This window comes from Arthroderma uncinatum, assembly GCF_011692745.1.
Source record: "Arthroderma uncinatum strain CBS 119779 chromosome Unknown scaffold3, whole genome shotgun sequence".
Lineage (NCBI taxonomy): Eukaryota > Fungi > Ascomycota > Eurotiomycetes > Onygenales > Arthrodermataceae > Arthroderma > Arthroderma uncinatum.
Window position 1 is genome coordinate 4,241,689 of NW_022983865.1, and position 21,717 is coordinate 4,263,405.

General features: G+C 49.8%; 4 protein-coding genes across 4 annotated transcripts; 3 read left to right on the forward strand and 1 right to left on the reverse strand.

The window, feature by feature from the left end:
• Positions 1–1,339: 1,339 nt before the first annotated feature.
• On the reverse strand, positions 1,340–3,075 carry GIQ15_05052 (uncharacterized protein; the record flags this gene model as incomplete). The annotated part of the gene is made up of 4 exons (XM_033552469.1): positions 1,340–1,998; positions 2,047–2,101; positions 2,292–2,623; positions 2,739–3,075. The coding sequence occupies 4 exons, from the start codon at positions 3,073–3,075 to the stop codon at positions 1,340–1,342; spliced, it is 1,383 nt and encodes a 460-aa protein (XP_033406199.1).
• A 7,232-nt stretch (positions 3,076–10,307) lies between these two features.
• GIQ15_05053 (uncharacterized protein) lies at positions 10,308–11,673 on the forward strand (the record flags this gene model as incomplete). The annotated part of the gene is made up of 5 exons (XM_033552470.1): positions 10,308–10,470; positions 10,528–10,858; positions 10,922–10,978; positions 11,029–11,190; positions 11,244–11,673. The coding sequence occupies 5 exons, from the start codon at positions 10,308–10,310 to the stop codon at positions 11,671–11,673; spliced, it is 1,143 nt and encodes a 380-aa protein (XP_033406200.1).
• A 1,258-nt stretch (positions 11,674–12,931) lies between these two features.
• GIQ15_05054 (Sep4b) lies at positions 12,932–14,644 on the forward strand (the record flags this gene model as incomplete). The annotated part of the gene is made up of 2 exons (XM_033552471.1): positions 12,932–13,494; positions 13,546–14,644. The coding sequence occupies 2 exons, from the start codon at positions 12,932–12,934 to the stop codon at positions 14,642–14,644; spliced, it is 1,662 nt and encodes a 553-aa protein (XP_033406201.1).
• A 1,253-nt stretch (positions 14,645–15,897) lies between these two features.
• GIQ15_05055 (uncharacterized protein) lies at positions 15,898–17,220 on the forward strand (the record flags this gene model as incomplete). Its single annotated transcript, XM_033552472.1, has 3 exons — positions 15,898–16,103; positions 16,167–17,120; positions 17,181–17,220. 3 exons carry the CDS (start codon positions 15,898–15,900, stop codon positions 17,218–17,220), a joined length of 1,200 nt encoding a protein of 399 aa, XP_033406202.1.
• Between the last annotated feature and the right edge of the window lie 4,497 nt (positions 17,221–21,717).

Genomic DNA, 21,717 nt, shown 5'->3' on the forward strand with positions numbered 1-21,717 from the left:
TCTACAAGAGAAGGATGTCACATTTCTCAAGTCACAGTTATCCAAGCCTCAAGCAATTCAGGTTACAAACCTAGATGCCCTTCTGATCCACGAAGGTAGCCCTACATTTGTTTGCTTTTATTTGATGCCGCAGATGGACAAGATGTCGGTTAATGAGTAATTTTATGCAAGGAGGGCTTGAAAAAGGGGAACTGCATTTGGAATCACCGAAGGTGATCGACGGTAATATGAAAAGATTATATGTCGCATTAAGAAGATTGGCCATATCGAAATGGCTACCATATGGCATGAGAATATGGGGTCACGAACTAAGACAGACATGTTTATAAACAAGAATAAGAAAAACGATAACCGATTTGAGTGAAGCGAAATTGTAAACAAGCCTCTTGTTAAAACTCCATTTCTGTCCCTTCAACTCCAGCGTACAAGTAAGTCTAGGAGCGGCAGTACTAAGGCCGAATGCCAATGATATTTTATTTAAAAACCCGGGACCATATCCTAAACCTTTCCTGCAACAGGTAGTATAGATCCGCAATAATTGCATCCCCTATATTAATCAATCATTCTGAAGGAGTGACAACAGTTGTACACCTGCAAAAATAACCCGAAGAAGGGAAACCTGGTAGGCCTCGAAGAGAAAAAAGTGGGCGAAAAAGGAAAAACCGGTGCAAGTAGTGTAAATAGAAAATAGCAGACAAGAATTCATGCCAAATCGCTATTCAAGTAAGCCAGTTGTGGATTGACACTGGGGAATATTCTTTCGTTTGGCGTATTTTTGTGATTTTTTGTTTAATATTGGGTGTGTAACACGATGAACGACGTTCTTCGGGTCGACTCGGATATAGCATGGCGCTCCAGTAACAGGACGGTGTAACTTTCAGCTGCCATCAGGTATGGAAATTCGTGGATTCGATAGCTGGCGATGATGACGCCTAGTCATACAAGCGCCCGCGCAGATTTTGTTCCTCCTCTTTTAAATGAGCTCGCATCAACTGCTCATCGGTGCAATAAAACTATGACGTCTGGTTTCGGATCAATTACCGACGATGCCCCTGCGGGCCATTCCTTGTCCTCCTGGGACAACAGAAATGAAAAATAGAAACGAAAAGAAAGATACGAATAGTATCAATTTTGTATTCCAGACGACCCACTCTTCATCAGTGGAAACCAAGCCAAAAAAATGTCGTAAGGCGAAATTCCAGCCCGAAAAAGTAGAAAGCTGAAGTGAAAAGGCCGAAGTGTGCGAAAACGAGAAAAGTGTACTTCAAAAATTCCATATTTTTTACTAACACTCGTTTCTTTGCGTATAGCATTTCATATTGAGCGAGTGGAGGGAGAGTTAGGGTGAGACTTTCCGTTTCCAGTATCGTGTAGTTTCAGGGTCGAGATCTATAGCTATGGAGTCCATGGCGGTAAGGAGCCGCCCGAGAGATCCAATAGGGTGCGTACTTGTTAGAAAAGCGAATGCGGAAAGAGCTGCGTTCGAGTCTGCATTTCCATTGTAGGTAACACGAGGAATCTGTTGTTCTCCGGCACCATTCGATGACGATGAAGCCTCGCTAATAGGGGAATAGTCGATTTCTATGTCCTCCACGCCCAGAAATTCCATCGCGGCTCGACCTGTAAGTTTACTGGAAAACTCCACCAAAGCCGTTAAAAACCTAATCCAGTGGACCATCGTATCAGGGTCAAGCGTGCCTATTTGCTGCCGAAACTCAATAGTCGGGGCTTTTCGTTTGGCGTTTGGATATGGCGTAGGCCGGGCTTGAGCTGCGGGTGTGGGTGAGGGCGACTCAATGTGGCCGTTCAACACGGTGTGGCCGTTCGACTCGGTATGACCGTTCGATTCCGCATGACGGCTCGACTCGGCATGACCGTTCAATTCAGCATGACGGCTCGATTCAGCATGGCCGTTCGATTCGGGATGACCGTTAAACTCGATATAGCCGTTCGGACATTCCACATCTTCTGATGGAGGGAGTACTGGTGGGGGTGCGTCTAGAGAATCAAGCAGTGGGTTGAAGTTGAATTTATAATACCACGGACAATCCGGGGTGGATGTCTCATCCGGGGGTAAAGGGCTCATTGCGCGAATTACCGACTGAATGTCATAGCAAGTATTGTAGAGATGACGTGCCAAGACAATTCTAAGGGAGCGTGCTGGCAGATTTGGAGGTTGAAAATGGGGGTTGCGGATGGAAGATATGCTCTGAGGCTAAATTGGAATATTATATGTCAGCCATCCTTTCTAAACGAGACACGGTATGCCGAGAAAGGAGCGTATTATTTACCTCCTGAGATCGGTCGCATGAGCCAACGAGGGTGGGGAGAGGATATAGTTTAGCATCAAGCAGCCTGTCTATTGCTGGTTCATACACCAACAGGATCATTGCCAAATTCCGTACTGTATTGAATGGAAAGAAAGCGTCAGGTTCAACTCCGTTGCCGACATGTACATGAAAGCTGGTGGTGTTGTTCAGTTCATAATATAGACGTAATTCTCTTGCCGAAATGGGATTGAACTGGCCCATCCTTGACGAGAATATCCGTTGAATATCATTCTCCCAGTGTGCAGTGCGAGCCCAATATGGGGGTGATATGATCTCGATTGCCTGGCTTTCATCTAATCGTAACAAATATTAGCCAAACACCCACACATACATATCCGGACATCTCACAAAGGAGCCGTGTAAGTAAAAGACAGGTAATCTCAGTGCTCGGGCTTTGGGTATGCTTACAGCCTCTAAACCATTCTGGACTTTGGGCTCGTGCAGTGGCATCTGTAGTCAGGTTCCAAAGAGAGTAATCGACAAGCCTGTCCTCGTCTGGGTAATAGTCGGAATCGAAGACGACTTTGAACCTTGAGCCATAGCCCTCAGGACCAGAAAGTCGAAGTTGTCGTAGCCGTTCCCCTAAGAGGCTTGCAATACAGTCGTGAACAACAATACGATTAAAGGTAGAAGCCTTGATAGCAGCATAGAACTCGATTTCCATTCCAAGGGTAAGACGGGATTTTGATAGAGGCTGTGGCGGTGGCTCCCGCATTTTGGCGGTGCGTACGGAGCCGTGGGACATCGGTGAGGAGAGTATAGATGATAAGTTGAAATAGCAAGGAAACCAAGTAAGCGTTGAGGAGAATAAAACCGAAAAGCGTGAGCGCTCTTAACTCAAAAGCTTGAAAGACAGGCAGAACGAATGTTTAAAGTTTCTTGGTGTTAAACGTTGTCCTGGAGTAGTGTTAAAGTAGTGGGAAGGGAGACGTCAATTTAAAACAAACGTTGGGTATCCACGAAAGACATAATAACATTGCCGGGAGGGAGAGTACGGAGTAGTATACTCAGAGGCTCAGAAGGGTATCGCAGTACGTTTTGAAATCGGACGGGCTCTGTGCTATGGTCATGTATGCCACGCCACAACACACACCTCTTAGTGCCCGTCTCTTATATCTGTCAAAGGTCACCCACCTCCACGCAGCTGCAGCCCTCCAATAGATTCAGGTCAACCTCCGGATCCCTCTTTTTGCTTTTGGGGTGACTTTTTTTCCTTTTCTTACGTTTGACGGGTCCCCCTTTCAGAAACGTGGGATCCAAGCCCTGGCGAATAACCGATAAGGGATAAACGGGAAAGATTGATGAAAAACAAAAGTCAGGAGCATCCGGATCCAGGCAGGATGGAAATGGGTGCTACCGTAAATTAATATGCTGGAGTAAACAGTATACCCGTCCAACCGCAAATAGCAATAGTTACGAGGCAATCCCAAGCCCCAACCCCCAAGAGGAGAAGAGGAAACCGGCAGAAACGACGTGATCTGCTGCGTTGTGAGTGAAGCGTTCAGATGGCAATGCGGGATATAGGCAGGGTCTGGCCGCTTCCATCAGCCTCCCACTAGGATCCGCAGCTTGACAAGCATGGGTAATGTGCGGGTGTGCGTGTCGGTCTGTGAGAGAATTGGACAATGACAAAGCAGGAGGTATGTACCACAAGGCGAGGGGAAAGATAAATATAAATGCGATAGAATTGTAAAGTATAAAAATGGAGAAAATGGAGAACAAATGAAAAAATAGAGGCACCCTCTCGCCAGGTCGAAAAAAAGCAAAAAGGAATAAAAAAAGGTGAACTTACGGTAAGACCACTCGCTAGCAGGCGGCTTGATGGGGAAAGTTCGTAAAACAGCCGCGGGTGCGGTGATCCAAATATTGACAGTCAGGCTCGGCTTGCCCTATTCATGTCCAGATGGAAAGTTGCATGATCGGTTTCCTCGGAAGGATGCATAAAAACAGAAAGGTCGAGTGTCACGAACCTGTAGGCTACCGCGGCAAGCCCAAATAGCAACCACCGGGTTATACCAAATATGGTTGATTGCAGATGTGATCGATCATGAAAGAGGATAGGAAGAGAACGTCTCGAGACAGGCCAGCTTATATGCTTCGAGGGTTTGAGTGAGAGACGGGAAGGGTGCCGAAGAGTGGTGATACCCTGACTGTTTCTCAGAACCAAAGTAAGCAAAGTCCGTTTTGAAGATCATTGATTTATGATTGGGTTTGAGGCGGTAAGGTGGGCGAGGCCAGAATTCAAACACAAGGTCAGGAGAGGAGGAGATAGCGAGAAAAGAAAGATCCGAGCCACCTTCCCCTATACGGTATGAGACCATGACCTTGCACCTTGCATTCACACGCCTCTCACACCTTGACCACTACCCTCTCACATCCTCGCACTAATATCGGTACCATTAGGTGGTCTTCTCTCTTAAAAATTTGCAGGTTTTTGGGTGGTGGTTGTCTATTTTTGCAACCCTTGGAAAAGGCAAAAGCGGAGACTGGCTGGGGTGTGTCGATGGGCTGGGGATGGAACAGCTTGGTCTAGAATCTCCTCTAATGTCGTGTTTATTATTAGAGGAGAACAAAGCATAAAAGGTAGGAAAAACGAAAGAAACCCTCCAAAAAAAAAAACAAAAAAAAGAATACATTCGTCGAATGCTGTTGCATTCAATCCGAATGGTATGCTTCTTTTTCTTCCCTCTTGTGCGTCTCATAGCTCAACCAGGACATCGTCCAAGGAACTCAGCCAGGGCCGTAATCTCCACAACCGGCGCTAGGATGGTTAGCGATGGAAAAGCGTCGGCAGCTAGCGTGTGCGTATGCCGCACATATACATCGCACGGCAGTTCGCCAAGTGCCATATTCCTTTTCCCTGACCGTCTCTTTTCTTTTTCCGTGTTTAATTGTTGACTGTCTGTTTGACGCGGGGACACCAGGGTAAGCGGTTTGAAGCACCGCGTTAATCCCGGCCGATCCGAACAAGAGCTCTTTCAGCGTCGTCTATTGATGTGATTCCACGCGACGGCATCTCGGACTCTCGGCTCGTTCTTATACTGTGCATGTAAGACTCAGATGAGCGGACAGCGTACCTTATTTTAGTTCGAACCACAGGCATCCCGCGTCGTCTTATCATGTCTCTCCGTGTTCGTTTCATATTAGTTGGGTTAGCTGTGTTAACTGTTGGGAACTGACGGAGCTTTCGAAGCTCCTGGAGCTGTGGCTCATCCTTGACACCCCTGTAGAGCAGAGAGCGAGATTATGTCGAGGTGAAGATGTCGTTGAAGAGTTGAAGTGGCCGATTTCTCTTTTGGGCTCGGGCCGAAAAGCTACCAGCGAGGCGGATTAAATAATCAACTACAACGACATAAAACACAACGTCGACACAATAACATCGACAACTTCGACAACTTCGACAACAGCATCAACAACACCAGAATCAACCTACTAATGGTTTACGGCTTATTATTAGGTGCGGCTTTACATTCCTGGAGATAACGTTTATGGTGGCCCGGTTCATACAGACGACACACCATTAGCTTACGATAGATTGACAGCGAGGATGGAACCCCTGTGTACGAGGCGTTTCCCCGCCCCAAGCTGGTCAAGAGGCAGGGTTAGCATGCACATCGATAGTAAAAGAATGCTGGAGAAGAACCCCTGTCGACACCATCACGGCTGCCTGGCCTATCCCCGGTGGACACCTCGAGGTAGATACTTAAATCGCTGGGATTCGCATATTCATACGCTTTCTATCTGGATGTATCGCCTACTCCTGCGCTGGCTAGTCTATCTATACCCGAACTGACAGCCGGAGAAGCAACGAAGCGCGGCCCAAGACCGAGCTAGTTAGTTGACCGCCTTGTCCTGCCTGACCCGGACCAGTCCTGTCCATTCGATTCCAGGGAGAAAAAAGGGGGGAAGTGCTGGCGGACAAGCAAAGGAACCAAGATAGCCGGGTAATGGTTGGTTGTTGAATGATTCCCGTCGTCCCGGATGATAGGCACTGGTCGGTTTCTTGATCGACTGCAGCCGTGAACTCTTGCTGCACCATGTACCTGTCACTCCAAGCGGTCGGCTCGTGATGGTGGAGGGTGGAAGTTTCACAGCCATCATATATCGAACCAGACCGGACGCCTTACTTTTCGTTTTTCTTCGTTCCTGGCTTAACTTTCACCTTCGTTGTGCACAACCCTTTGTTCGGTACCCTAGTTCCAAAGCAATCTACGGAGTACGACCTCGCTTGACCGGTCTATCGGTGCCAGCCCACCCATCCATCCCACAGCGACGGTCGAACGGAAGGCACCCGCACCCGCGCCCGCGCCCACACCCACATCCACGCCTACACGGTATGGGTCTGGTTCAAGTCCCCGGACTTGGACGTTGATGCTGTGACTGAGGTCCCGTGGCCTGGCAGCAATGCAGACGGCCAAGAATGGGTTACATGGTGGAGGTTGCAGTCGCCGGGTTTGGAATGTTTTAGGTAGGCGGCCATATCAAGCAAACCGACAAGAGACAGTTGATATGCATTCTTCAGTTGTGCAGCATCCCAGCGACGGCGTAGTCAAGAGACTCAAGCCATGGCAACCTGCCTCCTGCTGCATCCAGCTCTGTAACACCACCGTAGCGAAGGTAGCTTTCCACTAACGATGCGCGACACTCGCTAGCACGCATGGATGCAGGCCTGGCGCATGTACCATCTACGTGTGAGCGTACCTGCGACGAGCCACGTAGTCGTGTATATATACCGAGTCGAATGCACAGCGCATTCTCTTGGACAGAATCGAGACCACAAACGACGCCCGGCAGCAGCTGCTACATCTCACCCTCTCCTTCTCCGCCTCCTTCTCCGCCTCCTTCTCCGTCCCCCGTCCGCCGTCCGCCGTGCCGTCCCGGGGACCGGCAGACAGCAGAGGTTGCAAGTACACTGTACATAGGACAGGATTTCCGTGTACTTCTGCTCATCTTGTTTTCATTCCTGTCCCTGGCCCCCCTGCCAGGCGATCCATTATCCTAAACGAGCTGGGCGTGCACCAGCCGTCCACGCTGATCAGCAGTCTAGGGAACCTTCGTCGACAGGTATGATGCACAGCATACCATGCATAAGTCAAGTACAGTATTACAAGCTAGAGTTGACATCTTCCATGGATGGTGTGTGGTGGGTGGCTGCCTCTGCTAGTTACGGGGTGACGGGCTACTAGCATTGCCATCCAGGCGAGCACCAGCGCCCCCCGTATTATCAAACCCCAAACGGTCGATTGCTCACGTCGGCTAACTGGAGCGTACCGTACCACCGCCGCTTTGGTCGCTGCTGACGTGAAGCTGAGCTGCACAGCTGGGAAGCCGAAGGATCGCTGCATCTTCCATCGTCGACTTGTCCTTTTCTTTTATGCACTCACGGAAAGCAGCAGCGCCGCTGAGTAAGCGATTCACTAACTAACGTAATCCACAGGCGAGCGAGCCACCCAAGCGAGCGAGCCACCAAATTCAAACGCGTACTCTTTTTAACTAATTAACAACTTCTACACGCAATAATGCCACCAATTCACAATAAAAATAATAGAAACTCTATAGAAATAGAGGGAAAGATCGAACTTGCAATTTCTGCTTTAAAAAATAAGGAAATTACCTCTATTCGTGAAGCTGCACGTCAATTTAGTGTACCAAGATCTACACTCACTCATCGAATCAATGGCCGCTCTTCCCGTACAGATTTACGCGCAAATTCACATAAATTAACAAATACTGAAGAGGAAATGCTTGTTCAATGGATTCTGGATCTAGATAAACGAGGATTACCACCCCGGCCTGCCTTTGTTGAGAATATGGCCAACCATCTTCTTACCGTACGAAATCCTGCATCTTCACCTCCGCGAGTTGGCAAGAACTGGGTCTCAAACCTAGTAAACCGCCGTACAGAGCTCCAAAGTCAATACTCAAGGCGTTATAACCATGAACGGGCCAAATGTAAAGATATTAAGGTTATTCAAGAGTGGTTTAATCAACTAAATACCACCTTTACTACGTACGGAATTCAACAAGAAGATATCTACAATTTTGATGAGACTGGATTTGCAATGGGACTCTGTGCAACCACAAAAGTTATTTCTAGTTCTGAGAAATATGGCCGTACGAAGCTCCTACAGCCTGGAAATCGAGAATGGGTTACAGTTATTGAATCAGTGAACGCGTCTGGCTGGGATCTACCTCCGTACATTATTCTCAAAGGCCAGAATACTCAGGAAGGATGGTATGATGGGCTTCCAAATGGCTGGAGACTTGATACCAGTCCTAATGGCTGGACAACAGATGAGATTGGGCTTAAATGGCTTACAAAGATATTCATTCCAGCTGTGAATGTACGAAAAAGAGGCAGTCATTCCTTACTTATATTAGATGGTCATGGAAGCCATCTTACACCTGAATTCGACCGACTCTGTACAGAGAATAATATTATTCCTCTCTGTATGCCTCCTCATTCCTCACACCTCTTACAGCCTTTAGATGTAAGCGTTTTTGCTGTCCTAAAGCGAGCGTACGGAGGTTTGGTCGAACAACGAATGCGACTTGGATTCAATACTATTAAGAAGCTTGATTTCTTAAATGCGTACCCTATGGCAAGGGTAGAGGCTTTTAAGCCTAAGAATATTCAAAATAGCTTTACTGCAACTGGGATTAGTCCATTTGATCCAGATACAGTGGTCCAAAAGCTCGATATTCAACTTCGTACACCTACCCCCCCAGGAAGCCGATCAAGCAACTCTCAGTCATCTTGGGGTCTACAAACACCTAGTAACCCTCGCCAGTTATACAGACAAGCAAATAAGGTTAAGAACCTTTTCGGACAAGACCGTACGGAACCCTCTGAGCAATTTAGGGAAGGCTTTGATCAAATTATTAAGGCCTGTGAGTACGGGATGGTTACTGCAACAATAATGAAGAAGCAATATCAGGATATATTTACTACAAACGAAAAGGAGAAGCAAAAACGTACAAGATCCAGCCGCAGAATTCAACAACTAGGGGGTCTTACAAGAGAAGAAGCTCAAAGCCTTGTTACTCCCCCTGATTTACCTACTGAACGTACGATCGACCAGCCTACAGAAACCGAACCACCAGTCTTACAACCACAATTACGAGCTCAACCACGATGTAGTAATTGTAATATTCTTGGACATAGAAGAACAAGATGTCCTAATCCTAGTATTATTTAATTTTTAATTTAATAATTTTTTTTTAGAATTAAGAATTATATTAAGAACTTACTAATCTATATATAATAAAAATTGTGGCTCGCTCGCTTGGGTGGCTCGCTCGCCTGTGGATTACGTTAGTTAACTTAAGCATGACATGACTAAGTGATATGTAATCACGGAATAACTATGTCCCGTACCATTACCACGTGATATTATTAACATAAGCATGATTACTAAAGTTAGCAGGATTACCTAAACAGGAAATACATACGGACAAGCATTTTACGTACTGACAAGTATCTCTCTTCTTTTCTCTCTTCTTCTCTTCTTCTCTCTTCTCTTCATCTTACTCTTACTCTTCTTACTCATCTTCATCTCATACTCTCATGTTCAATGTTTGGTGCGAGCGGAGCCTACATTAAGTTAAGCCTGACCCTCAGCCGGACCCGCGAGCTAACTCAAGCCCACAGGACAAGCCTCAGACAAGGATAGACACCACGATGGCCGATGCTGGCGTGCGATGGGATAACTGGGATAACGAGGCCCATCACGCCGCCATAGACGACCACGGCCGACACAACGTGATGGGATGGTTAACGTGAGCGTGTCGGCCTGTCTTGCCTGTCTGGTGGTTGATCTGCTGAGGGCATCACGACCAGCCGAGATCCTGCACGGCCATCGCGGCACGAAAACAGGATAAATACCCTTCCTTCCGTCTACGAACCGCGCCGCCATCTTTCCACGGCAACAGGGCGAGACGGTATAAACAACCAAGAACCGATAAACTACGATAAGAATGGGCAAATGTGCTTCATCGTACTGCGCCTGGCCGGCGCTGGCGGCGCTGATACTCGGGCTGGGCATAGGTAATATCTCAGCTGCTTCCGTCTACATCGCTTCGGAGCAGTGTTTGGCGCCCCAGCCGTCCGCTACGGTGCCGGACTATGTGATGAAATATGGTAATCCACCGTCTGCTCTACTCTGCTTAATTGACGGCTTTGCTCACCAGTGTATAGCTCCGTTGATCTGGATACACTCCCAGGACCCCTACCAGCCTTCCGACATTGGTGCACAGCTCTCACACACGGTTCCCATGATAGACCGTGTTGCCATCCCAAACTCGCCAACTAACATTACACTAAACAACCTCGACGAGCTTAACAAGCTAGGCGGTAACAAGGTCTGTCTCACCTCGAAGGAAGGCATACAGGCCCTACCGAAGTGGTTTGGCGGCGTCAAGCCGAACAAGGACGGAAAGACGGAGGGCGCTGTCTCATCTGCGATCGTGGTTAGAGAACACGGTGATGCGGATCGGACGGTAGATGCGTTTTATTTCTATTTCTACGCGTGAGCAAAGCAATCCAGTCCAAGCCAGCGTGACGTAGTGTAGTGCTGACGAGCCGTAAATAGATATAACCAGGGCAACACGGTCTTAGGCATCGAGTTCGGCGACCATGTCGGTGACTGGTATGTATACTCATCTGGTAAATATGACGGGGATGAGCTGACTCCCGCAGGGAGCACAATATGATTCGCTTCCGCAACGGCACACCCGAGGCCATCTGGTACAGCCAGCACGCTGCAGGCCAGGCATTCCAGTTCCAAGCGACAGACAAGCGCGGCGTAAGGCCAATCGGCTTCAGCGGCAACGGTACTCACGCCGTCTATGCCACAGCAGGGTACGCCGTGTCTATCTCTTGCTGTAACGTAATAGTAGTACTGACTTGCACAGAACACACGACCACACGATCCCTGGTCTCGATCTCCCTGCCGGCTTTCTGGAAGACGAAGCAGACGAAGGCACTCTCTGGGACCCGACTTTGAGTGCATATGTATACTCCTACTCCCCGACCACCGGTCTCTTCACTCCCTACGACCCCTCGACTCCCACCAGATGGCTCTACTTCCAGGGCCGGTGGGGCGACGAGCAACTTCCCGACGACGCTCCGGGACAGGTCGAGCTGTTCGGACAGCGAAAGTATGCGACTGGCCCTGACGGCCCGATGTTCAAAGAGCTAGTAAGGGAGAAGGTGTGTCCGAGCGGCGTCAAGCTGTGTCTGGTGCTGCCGTGGGTGACTGCTGTGAAGGAAGAGGAGAGGAAGCAGGTCCTGGCAGGCCTGGTGAAAGAGGAGCTGGAGAGGGAGAGACGCAAGTCTGCCTAATGATGATGATGATGATGATTTCGGTCCATGGTTCACGGTTATGCTTGATGTTGATTTAATGTTTCTATACCCATCCTCTGCCCATATTATCCCTTCTCATACTGGTCCCATTATCTTCAATCCAGCTGCCGCCGGAACAACATGGCCAACATGGCCAACTTGCCCCTGGCTCGTACTGTTAGTGCGTTTCAGGTTTGCCGGGATCGAAGCTAAAGGTACGGAGTAAACATCGCGAAGTAGATACGTCAAGCCACCGGCGCAAGCTAAAGACCAGTAAGCAAACGGGCAAGCAAGTAATCGCAAGCAACTAGCCTGCGTGTAAGTGTTCCTGGTGCCAATTGACGAAGATGCTTCGGCGTGGCTGGTTGATGTCTCCTGTCCCAGTATACTCCATGTATCCCGTATATCTACCCCTTAAACGCCCTCTACTCCAGACATCGGCCACGATAAACAACACCCAGAGTAATAATAGAGATGTAACGCCCAGTGGATCGCCTCCTTGTAATCACTAAGCGTTAGCAGGCCAAACACTCGGACTCGACGCCCATAGCAGCACTAAGAAGACGCTCGCGGGCTTAGCGGGTTCGCCTTGAAGCCCCTTCATCTCGCCCCTTGCTCACTCTCTCTCTCTCTCTCTCTCTCTGTTCTTCTTCTCTTCTTCTTCTTCTTCTTCTCTCTCGACGCCGACCTCTGCCTCTTCGCTCGTTACGGCGCTTCTCTTCGCTAAGGTCGACTAGACCTCGACATTGAACTTCTGCCGGCAGGACTTGGACCTCGCTTGCGCGTCAATTGAGCTTGACGGGAGGACATCCAACAAACAGCACAGGACAGGGTTCCTGGTTACTTTTCTTCTGCGTCGAATCAATCGGATTGTACCTCATCGCGCGACCATCGCAGTGGAATAGAACCTGTCAGGCTGTCTGACGTGCGTGGCTGTCCGACGTCGCTGGGCCGTTGCATATATTCCGGCAAGCCACAGACAGCACAACAGGAGCAGATAGACAGGCAGAAGATAGACAGCAGACGGACACGACAGACGGAGGATACGATAGCAGGAGACCTGGATAGTACGATAAGCCTGGATTACTTCCCTGCCCTGTCACGGTGAGAGATGGAGATTCGATGCTAACATCTGTATAGAAACCGACATCTGCATAGAACACCGCATCGACCTGGCACAGTGCGACCAGCCGAACCGAGGCTTTGGATCCCGCGACTAGCTCTGATATAAAAAGATCGAGATAGACCAGCAGCAGCCATGGAGACAGCTCTGCCCTCCCGGCCCCGCACCCCTGGCGACCATAACGGCGGCATCAACACCAGCACCAACAACAGCACCAACGCCGTCAACGCTGCTACGAACAACAAACCGGCTCAGGCATCGCGACGGACTTCTCTCGGCTTCCTCCGCCGCTCCAAGTCGACGGAGCAGGTCGCAGAGCGCAAGTCGTCCAACAAGATCAGCAGGAAGATGCTCAAGGAGCAGGCCAAGGAGGAAGAACTGCGTCGCCAGCGAGAAGCTGCTGCTGTCCCCAAACATGCGCCGCGCCTGCCGGACCTCTCGCCGCCGCCTCAGCTGAACTCGTTCGGAGGAGAGTCCGCGAGGTCGACCGGCTCGTATCAAGCATATCGACCTGGGATGATGGACGTCCCTCCTGTTCCGCCGCTTCCGCCGGGCGCCAGAGCTGCCTTGTCTCGGGATCCGTACGGCGGTGCAGACAGCATGGCGCATCGTGGACGATATAGCTATGCCAGCAGCGCCGTGAGCACTATCAACAGTCCCAGACGAGTGAGGAGACGGAAAGATCCCACTCCATACAAGTACGTCCTCTCTCCGTGATGATACAGTGACATGCTAACCGTACTCTATAGTATTCTTGTCGTGGGAGGTAAAAACTGCGGCAAGACATCCTTCCTCGAATTCCTGCGTAGCTCTCTCGCACTTCCACCGAATAAACGGCCAACAAAGCTGCCCGACGACCTCGAGCCGCGACCAGACTCGGCTGGAAACTCTCCCTTCAGCTCGCGCTACATCGAGACCGAGATCGATCATGAACGCATCGGCCTCACGCTATGGGACTCGGAGGGACTGCAGAAGAACATCGTCGACCTGCAGCTGCGTGACATCACCAGCTTCTTGGAGAGTAAGTTCGAGGACACCTTCGCCGAGGAGATGAAGGTCGTTCGTGCACCCGGAGTACGCGATACACACATTCACTGTGCCTTTTTGATCCTCGACCCGGCCAGACTCGACGCAAACATTGCTACCGCTCAGAAGGCGGCTGCTCGTGGTAAACCGTCCAGCCAGATCATCGGTGGTCTGGATACCGAGCTTGATATTCAGGTCATCCGTACCATGCAGGGTAAGACTACCGTTATTCCCATCATCAGCAAAGCCGACACCATCACGTCCGCCCACATGGCATACCTCAAGAAGACGGTGTGGGATAGCTTGAAGCAAGCCAATATCGACCCCTTGGAGGTTTTGGCGTTGGATGAACAGGACGATGATGCCTCGGAAGAGTTCGACGAACATGATGAAGACGATCTGCTCAAGGAGATGGACGTCCATCATACCAGCAACGAGAGCGAGGATGCCACTCCCGACCCTGAGGCTGCCGACGCCAGCTTAAAGCCCTCTCACGTCCCCAAGGACACCGCTTCTACTACCTCCGCCGAAGAAGTAGTCACCAACCACACATTCCCGCTCTCCATCCTCTCTCCCGACCCGCACACCCTGCACAACAAGAACGAAAAGGTCGGCCGCCGATTCCCATGGGGTTTCGCAGACCCTTACGATCCCGAGCACTGCGACTTTGTCAAGCTGAAGGATAGCGTGTTCAGCGAATGGAGAGGAGATCTGCGTGAAGCCAGTCGCGAGGTATGGTACGAGAGATGGAGAACTACCCGTCTTAACCACCATGCGAGGCAACCGCATCATGCCAACGGCGGTGGACGGGTGACGAGATGATGTCGCCGATGCCAGATAGGAGAGGACTCGGATTGATACGATGCACCTACTTTGATACCCTACGTTTTTTGGAGAGCAGAAAAAAATAAAGAAAAACACAAAAAAAAAGCATCCATTGTCACACTACATACAAAACTTGACCCCTTTTTATTTCGTTTCGTTCCGCGTCATGTGCAGAGCATTAATGACTTTACTGTGTTCAGGCCCGTCAACTTCCCCTGTATACGTACAGTGCGGTAGATGGCAGACCACAGACACCTTATCAATGTCCCCTTTTCTTCAATTCTTTTTCTGTGAGGATACTCAGCTGCCGGTTGATGATACTTGATACTTGATACCTCCTACCTCCTCCTTTTCCCCTTTCGGATAGAGAGCGAGCGCTGTTACATTATTTCAATTCATTACCCTTTGACCTTTTGACCTTTTTACCCAATCCCCCTTGGCTCTCCCCCTTGACTCTCCCCCTTGGCTCTATTTTACTTCGCCCTTTTTGTCTTATTACCATTCAACCCATCACTTGATATTGATTCCACAGCCCAGCCAGCCAGCGAGATCATATCCAGCCTGTCCGTCCGTCGACGTTCTTCTTATTCCCTTTCTCATAAGCTACTCTTACTCTTCTTACGCTGTATTGACTGTACACTTTTGTCACCCCTTTTCTTTTGTGTACCTTTTCAGTTCGACTCCTATCCGTCTAGGACCTCGTTGCAGATTAATCATAATCTTTTACTTCTTCCACTTGCCGTTTTCGTAGTATTTGTATTAACGCCTCAGAATGTCATTATTAACCTTCACCATGGGTGTCCTTCGTTGATTTTCATAGAAACGGTGACATAGTAAGGACAGTCGTCGGACTAAACTCGAACCATTGCATTGACTTTACCTAGTTATCCCTGACAAAAGACCGGACCACATATCGGCTTTGCTTGAGTAGTCTATTCATGTTTCGCCTGTCTAGTCTTCATGGTCTGTTCATGTTTCGTCTGCTCATAGTGTGGTCTGTCCATGGTATTTTGTATGTTTCTTTTCACAGTTCAGGAGTAATCTTATATAATACTGGAAAATATATTATCCGGAAGACTATTACTCATCACGGATTAATCACATCCCTGGATGGCGAGTTGAACGAAAGAAAAATATATTATTTCAGCTTCTGCTTTCAACACAGGAGGTTGACGGGTTTCTTGGTCTCTTCTGCCCCATTTCCTTGTATATAGATGGCATCCTCAACGCCCTAGAGAAGTCAGTCTGATATGGCTTCCCTCTCGACGTCCGCCGGGATGTCCGGTGGCACTGGATTGAAGAGCAATGACGGCAGCGGCAGCGACAGAATAACGCAGAACAGGAGTGTGCTGGTACAATCCGGCGAGACGGACGATGTCGACCTTGCTCCTGGCAGGGAGAAAGTGGAGATGGAAAAGCCGACTGCGAAGCCGTGGGCTCATTTCCTTGCTGGAGGGTGCGTTATACCCATCCATCAAATTTAATTAACGGGCATAAGATGCTGACGGAGATAAAATAGACTCGGCGGAATGACAGCAGCGACACTCACGTCACCGCTAGACGTGCTGAAAACGAGACTACAGTCTGATTTCTACCAGGCACAGCTACAGCAGCTTCGCGCATCTCACCCCTTACCGCCAACGACGTCGTCTCTCTCCTCCATCACGCGCAGCGCGGCCATCCACTTTAGCGAAACGATACAGATGCTACGATCTATACATGTCCATGAAGGATGGCGGGCCCTCTTCAAGGGTCTAGGACCTAATCTGACCGGCGTCGTGCCTGCGCGAGCTATAAACTTTTACGTCTACGGAAACGGCAAGAGGATGCTGAATGAATACTTCAACTATGATCCCAACGAGTCACCTGTGGCCATCCATCTCGGCGCGGCAGCCATAGCAGGGATAGCTACGGGCACAGCCACGAATCCGATCTGGCTAGTCAAGACGCGCATGCAGCTGGACAAAAACGCCTCGCAGCAGGGCCGGAAGGGGAGACAGTACGTGAATTCACTAGACTGTATACGCCAGACCGTTCGACATGAAGGGATACAGGGCCTCTATCGTGGGTTGTCGGCGTCTTATCTGGGTGTGTCTGAGAGCGCGCTTCAGTGGGTGTTGTACGAGCAGATGAAGCGAGGGTTGGCGCGGCGCGAGGCACGACTGGCTGCTGACCCGACACATGTTGCCGGGTGGGTAGACGACGCTGTATCGTGGGGTGGGAAGCTGGTGGCGGCTGGATCCGCGAAGCTGGTTGCTGCGGTAGTGACATATCCGCATGAAGTGGTCAGGACGCGCTTGAGACAGGCGCCTACCGTGCCTGTGGGCGGAAGCGGACGGGTCGAGATGAAGTATACGGGCCTGGCGCAGTGTTTCAAGATGATTTGGAAGGAAGAGGGTATGGCAGGCATGTATGGCGGCCTAACGCCACATCTGCTGAGAGTCGTGCCCAGCGCGGCCATCATGTTTGGAATGTGAGTACTCCTTTCCGTCCGATAGACATGATGTCACTGATGCTAATCTACGATGTCCAGGTACGAGCTGATCCTCCGGCTCTGTGGCACCACGGCCTAAGTCCGCGCCACGATAGAGTGTTTTGACGCCGTTTAATATCCCTCTTGCATGTATTATTATCAAATCTTTCCTCTTTCCGTCATGGCGTTCACCTGGAGATAAACGATAATCACATGTACATCTATCTATATATCGGATGGAGTTATGGAGTTATTCAGGGGGGTTAAAAATCGCTGGTTTAATACGCATGTACGATATTGTTACTTCTCTATGCCACATGAAAGATGGCCCCTTGATGCCTGTCTGCCTTTTGGATACACCTACCACCCCTGCACCGACACCAAAATCGGCACACAGCGTTAAACAGGCGAAGCACGATATGCATGTCCATCCATCTCTGCGCGCTAGCAAGGACAGGGCTCGAGATGTTTCCTGGCGGTCAGATCGCCTGGTCAAGGCCCAGGAGTTCGGCCCTGGACAGGATGCAGGTAAAGGGCAGCGAACTCTTGAATAACATAACGTCAAACTTCGCAAAAAAAAAAAAAAAAAATAAAGACCGATGGCTATTCGATAACAGCCTCACTCGTCCGACAGATGCCTCGACTCCTTATTACGCGTCCGTCCCCGTGGCTACGGTGTGAGTCAAGGCCGCTGTCACCGTGACCGTCATACATATCGACAGGGACGTCCAGTTTGAGCTTACCGGCCTTCCACTGGCTGCCGATTGGGCTCAACCCTGTTCCTGGCGCCCGCGGACTGGCTTGGGGCGTGTATCCTGTCGAAAGCAGGGCCCTGCCCCTCGGACTCTCTGCTATACGGAGACGGTGTACAGGAAAAACCAAGAAACAGGCTCGGACAGGGCAGTGATGTCCCTGTCGCTATTCGACCTGTCGACCGTCTGCTGCGGTGCGAAGGCGTTGCGTGCGTATAGTTATCCGCGTGCCTAAAGCCAGTCATAGGCATCATGATCTATCCCTTTGTTTCAGGTCTCGTCGCAGCCAGTCACGGCCGTCCACGCAGGCCTCGAGAGCACACGGAAACGCCCAAAGAGGCAGAGAAGCTCGAAGGAATTGGCATTGTCCTATCAAGGGCGCAGGGATGTCACTGCGGTCTGGCAAACCTGGTGTTCTGAGATTTGTAGGCGACGGCACCTACACAACTGCACCAGGATACATGATATACACTATTGACATAGACATATCTCTACCCTTTTCTCCGGTTTATAGTCTATATTTAGTGCTTAAGCTGGTACTTTACGACCGATGCTGCACGACGGCAGACTAGACGAGACACAAGAAACATGCATCGGAGCAGCTCCAAGCAGCAGTTGGTCCGAGTAAACGCCTAGTATCTTCGCCCGGACTTAACTGCGCCTTTGAAGAGTCTTGTAACAGTGAAGCAAGCAACGGGCGGCCTTGGCTTATGTCTCCCGGCCGGAGCCTGCTTAGGCAGGTGAGGTCGCAGGCCACGCTTCTACGCAGTCTTGGTGGTATGCTCGGGCGAGACATTGCTTCGTGGTGTCTGGTACGGAGTATATAAGAACGACGGGAGCACTCTCTGGAGCTGCTCTGGCTCGTAACAACGGCGATCACTATCTACCTACATACTACATACTACATACTATCTACATACATATATCGCAACCATGCCAGGAAACACCAGCGGCTCTTCCCAGTCCAGCAGCAGCAGGTATATTCCCTTGCTTTCGTGTTCTCCGTATAGTCTGACATCTCATAGTGGCAGCCATAGTGGCAGCTCTGGCTCCAACTTCGGCCTGGACAGGTACATCAAGAGCACGAAAGATCCATGGTCTCCCTACACCATGGCGACTTCTTCCTCCAACTCGACCTCGACCTCCAAACGATGATAAAGACGCGGAGAGAGTTCGTCTAGGCTGCTGGACAGGCCTTGTCTTGATCTTATTTCCTATAGCCTACACCGTTGCTACTTTCTTTATCCTTTGTCCTAGATGGTTTTCTATCTTCCCATCTTTTCTAGATCTTTACTTGTTGTACCTGGATCACAGGACTGAATGTACATGTCAGACACAATAATATTCAATGCATATCTATACCACTCCACATCCCCGTAAATCGATAGATGCGTCAACGCCGTAACCCGGTCAGCAGAGCTCGCTCCTCCATACTGCCGTCTATACGAACAAGGGTCCATCCATGCGCGATCTCTCGTCCACTCCCGGTATCAACGCGCGCCAAACTACGGCCTCTGATCAGTAATCCCTACCCGGGCTAATTCTGTTGTCGATTAGGTTAAGCTGATCAGTCGGGAGCTATACAAGCATGTCGTATATCCGAAGCTTCACCAGCCTGCAGTGTGCCGACCACTCGCTTCTCGCCCGTCTGTGCAGCACGTCTCATCTGGACGGGAGAGGGCGTTTTTGTTTTTGGCACTGGATGATAGACGTCTGGAGCCGGGGACTGGAGTCTATCATTGGTGGAGGTAGCTTGATGTTCGTCGAGAGTCGATCTGGCTTGCTGGTCCTGTCCTCTTGCATGGCGCCTCAATCTGTGACCAAGCACCACCATCGCGACCAAGCACCACCAACGACCACCGACCAACAGCGAAACGCTGACATTGAAACGGCGAAACGAATACAGGTAGATACACGGGTACTTACAAAAAGAAGCAGCTGTCTGCCTGTGACCACCCGTTCAACTCACTTCATCCTGGATCGCGTCCGAGTATCGCCCTGCACAGCATGCACTTTCTGCCTCGCTGGTCTGCCATGTCTGCCATGTCTGCCATGAAACCTGCACTGCTGCCTTCTTCTTCTCTCGTGCTGCCTGCAGTGTGGCTTGTCCACGGCCATTATTAATTAAAATGAATAATTAATAATTAGGTAACGAATTAGGTTAACTATGGACCAAGCCGATCATGATCAGAACGGGGCGGACAACTGGGACCTCCGGACGTGAGATATCGCCACAGACAATACCTACTTACAATACAAGAGTCAGGAAATACGAAGACGGAAGATAAGATAAGCCCGAAGCTCGAACGTAACGCTTCCACTCGCCGAGCAGGCCCAAGGCAGCCAACCTACGAGATGTTATTTGTAAAAACCACGTTGCGGCCCTTGGCTCTGCAGCAGGGGGCGAGGAGGGGGGATAGACATGGTGGTGGGTAAGGTTCCAGGGGGAGAGTAGCTCGAAAAGCAGGAAAAGAGTGTGCGGGCAGCTGTGGGACGGGCGACTCCATGGCCGGTGAACGATGAGTCTGCGCCCTGGAATTGGTTGTTCCGCTACGAGCAGAGGTTGAGCTTACGGTACGGAGTAGCTCGGGGTGATATTATAGTCAGGCAGAGGGACTATCTGATGATTTCAGGAATTACGTTTTACCTTTTACGTTCGCCCCTTTGGTGATTCCTCCTGCAGCTACATACATAATATGCTCCCTGTGGATGGACTGGCAAAGGGGTGTCGAGGTGACGATGTACGGAGTATATACTGTGGATACACTAACGCCCCAAAGTGTTTCTTTTTTTTTTTTGCACTTTACTCCGTATTATTTTGCATTTAACTGATGGATGGGTGTGGCTAGTGCTAGAGAGCGAAGCCGTGGCCGTGCCGGGTGCGGCTGTAATAATCAGATACAAAGACAGGGAATAAAGTCCGGAATAAGCCTATTAGCTACGAGCATGAAGTAGCGATACCGCACTCCGTATCGATTTCAGAACAGGAGCCTTTGCTCAATACGGATCTTCTTGGTCTCTCTCCCAGATCTTAGATATAAATAGGGAAGCTATCCCCAAATATTAGGTCAGGTTTTACCCTTCAACCATCGTCAACCACCGTCTACCCATCTATAGCCCTTGAGCTTCCCTGTCTACATTCTACACCAAGTCACCCTTACCACCACCACAGGAACAAGAGAAGATCAACAGGATCACGAACAGAATCACCATGCCTCCATCTATCGCCACCAACGGTCCTCCGTCCACCTACAGGTACTTCCCTTCTTTCACCATTACTCTCACTATCACCTCACTCTCACCATCATTTCACTCTCACTCTCACTCTTACCATCATCTCACCATCACTGTTTATACAAGGTGAATGCTAATGTCTGCAGTGGTACTACTTCCGGCTCTAGCAACACCTCCGGCAGCTCCTTTGGCCTAGATGAATACATCAAGATCGCTGGCCGAGGTGCAGCCGGTGTACCGTGGACTCCATTCTCGATGCCCTCAACCTCGACCTCGACCTCCTAGCCGCCACCACCCATCCACAGACCATCCATATCTCTATACAACATACAACAAACATACAAATATACAAACATACAAACATACTGCGAATGTACGAGACGTTACAGAGATAGAGTTTCTGCGGCCGTCTTTTTGCTTTTACATGTCTGGTTTGGTACAATACCGTTTTACAGATTCAGTATATCTTACGCCATATACTTGGAGTCCTAGACATCTTCTTCCTCTTCTCCTCTTTTTCTCTTTAGCCTATATTCTTCTCTTGTTGTTCTCTTGTTGTTGTCTTCTTCATCATCTTGTTCATCTATTCATCTTATTCCGTCTGTTCATCT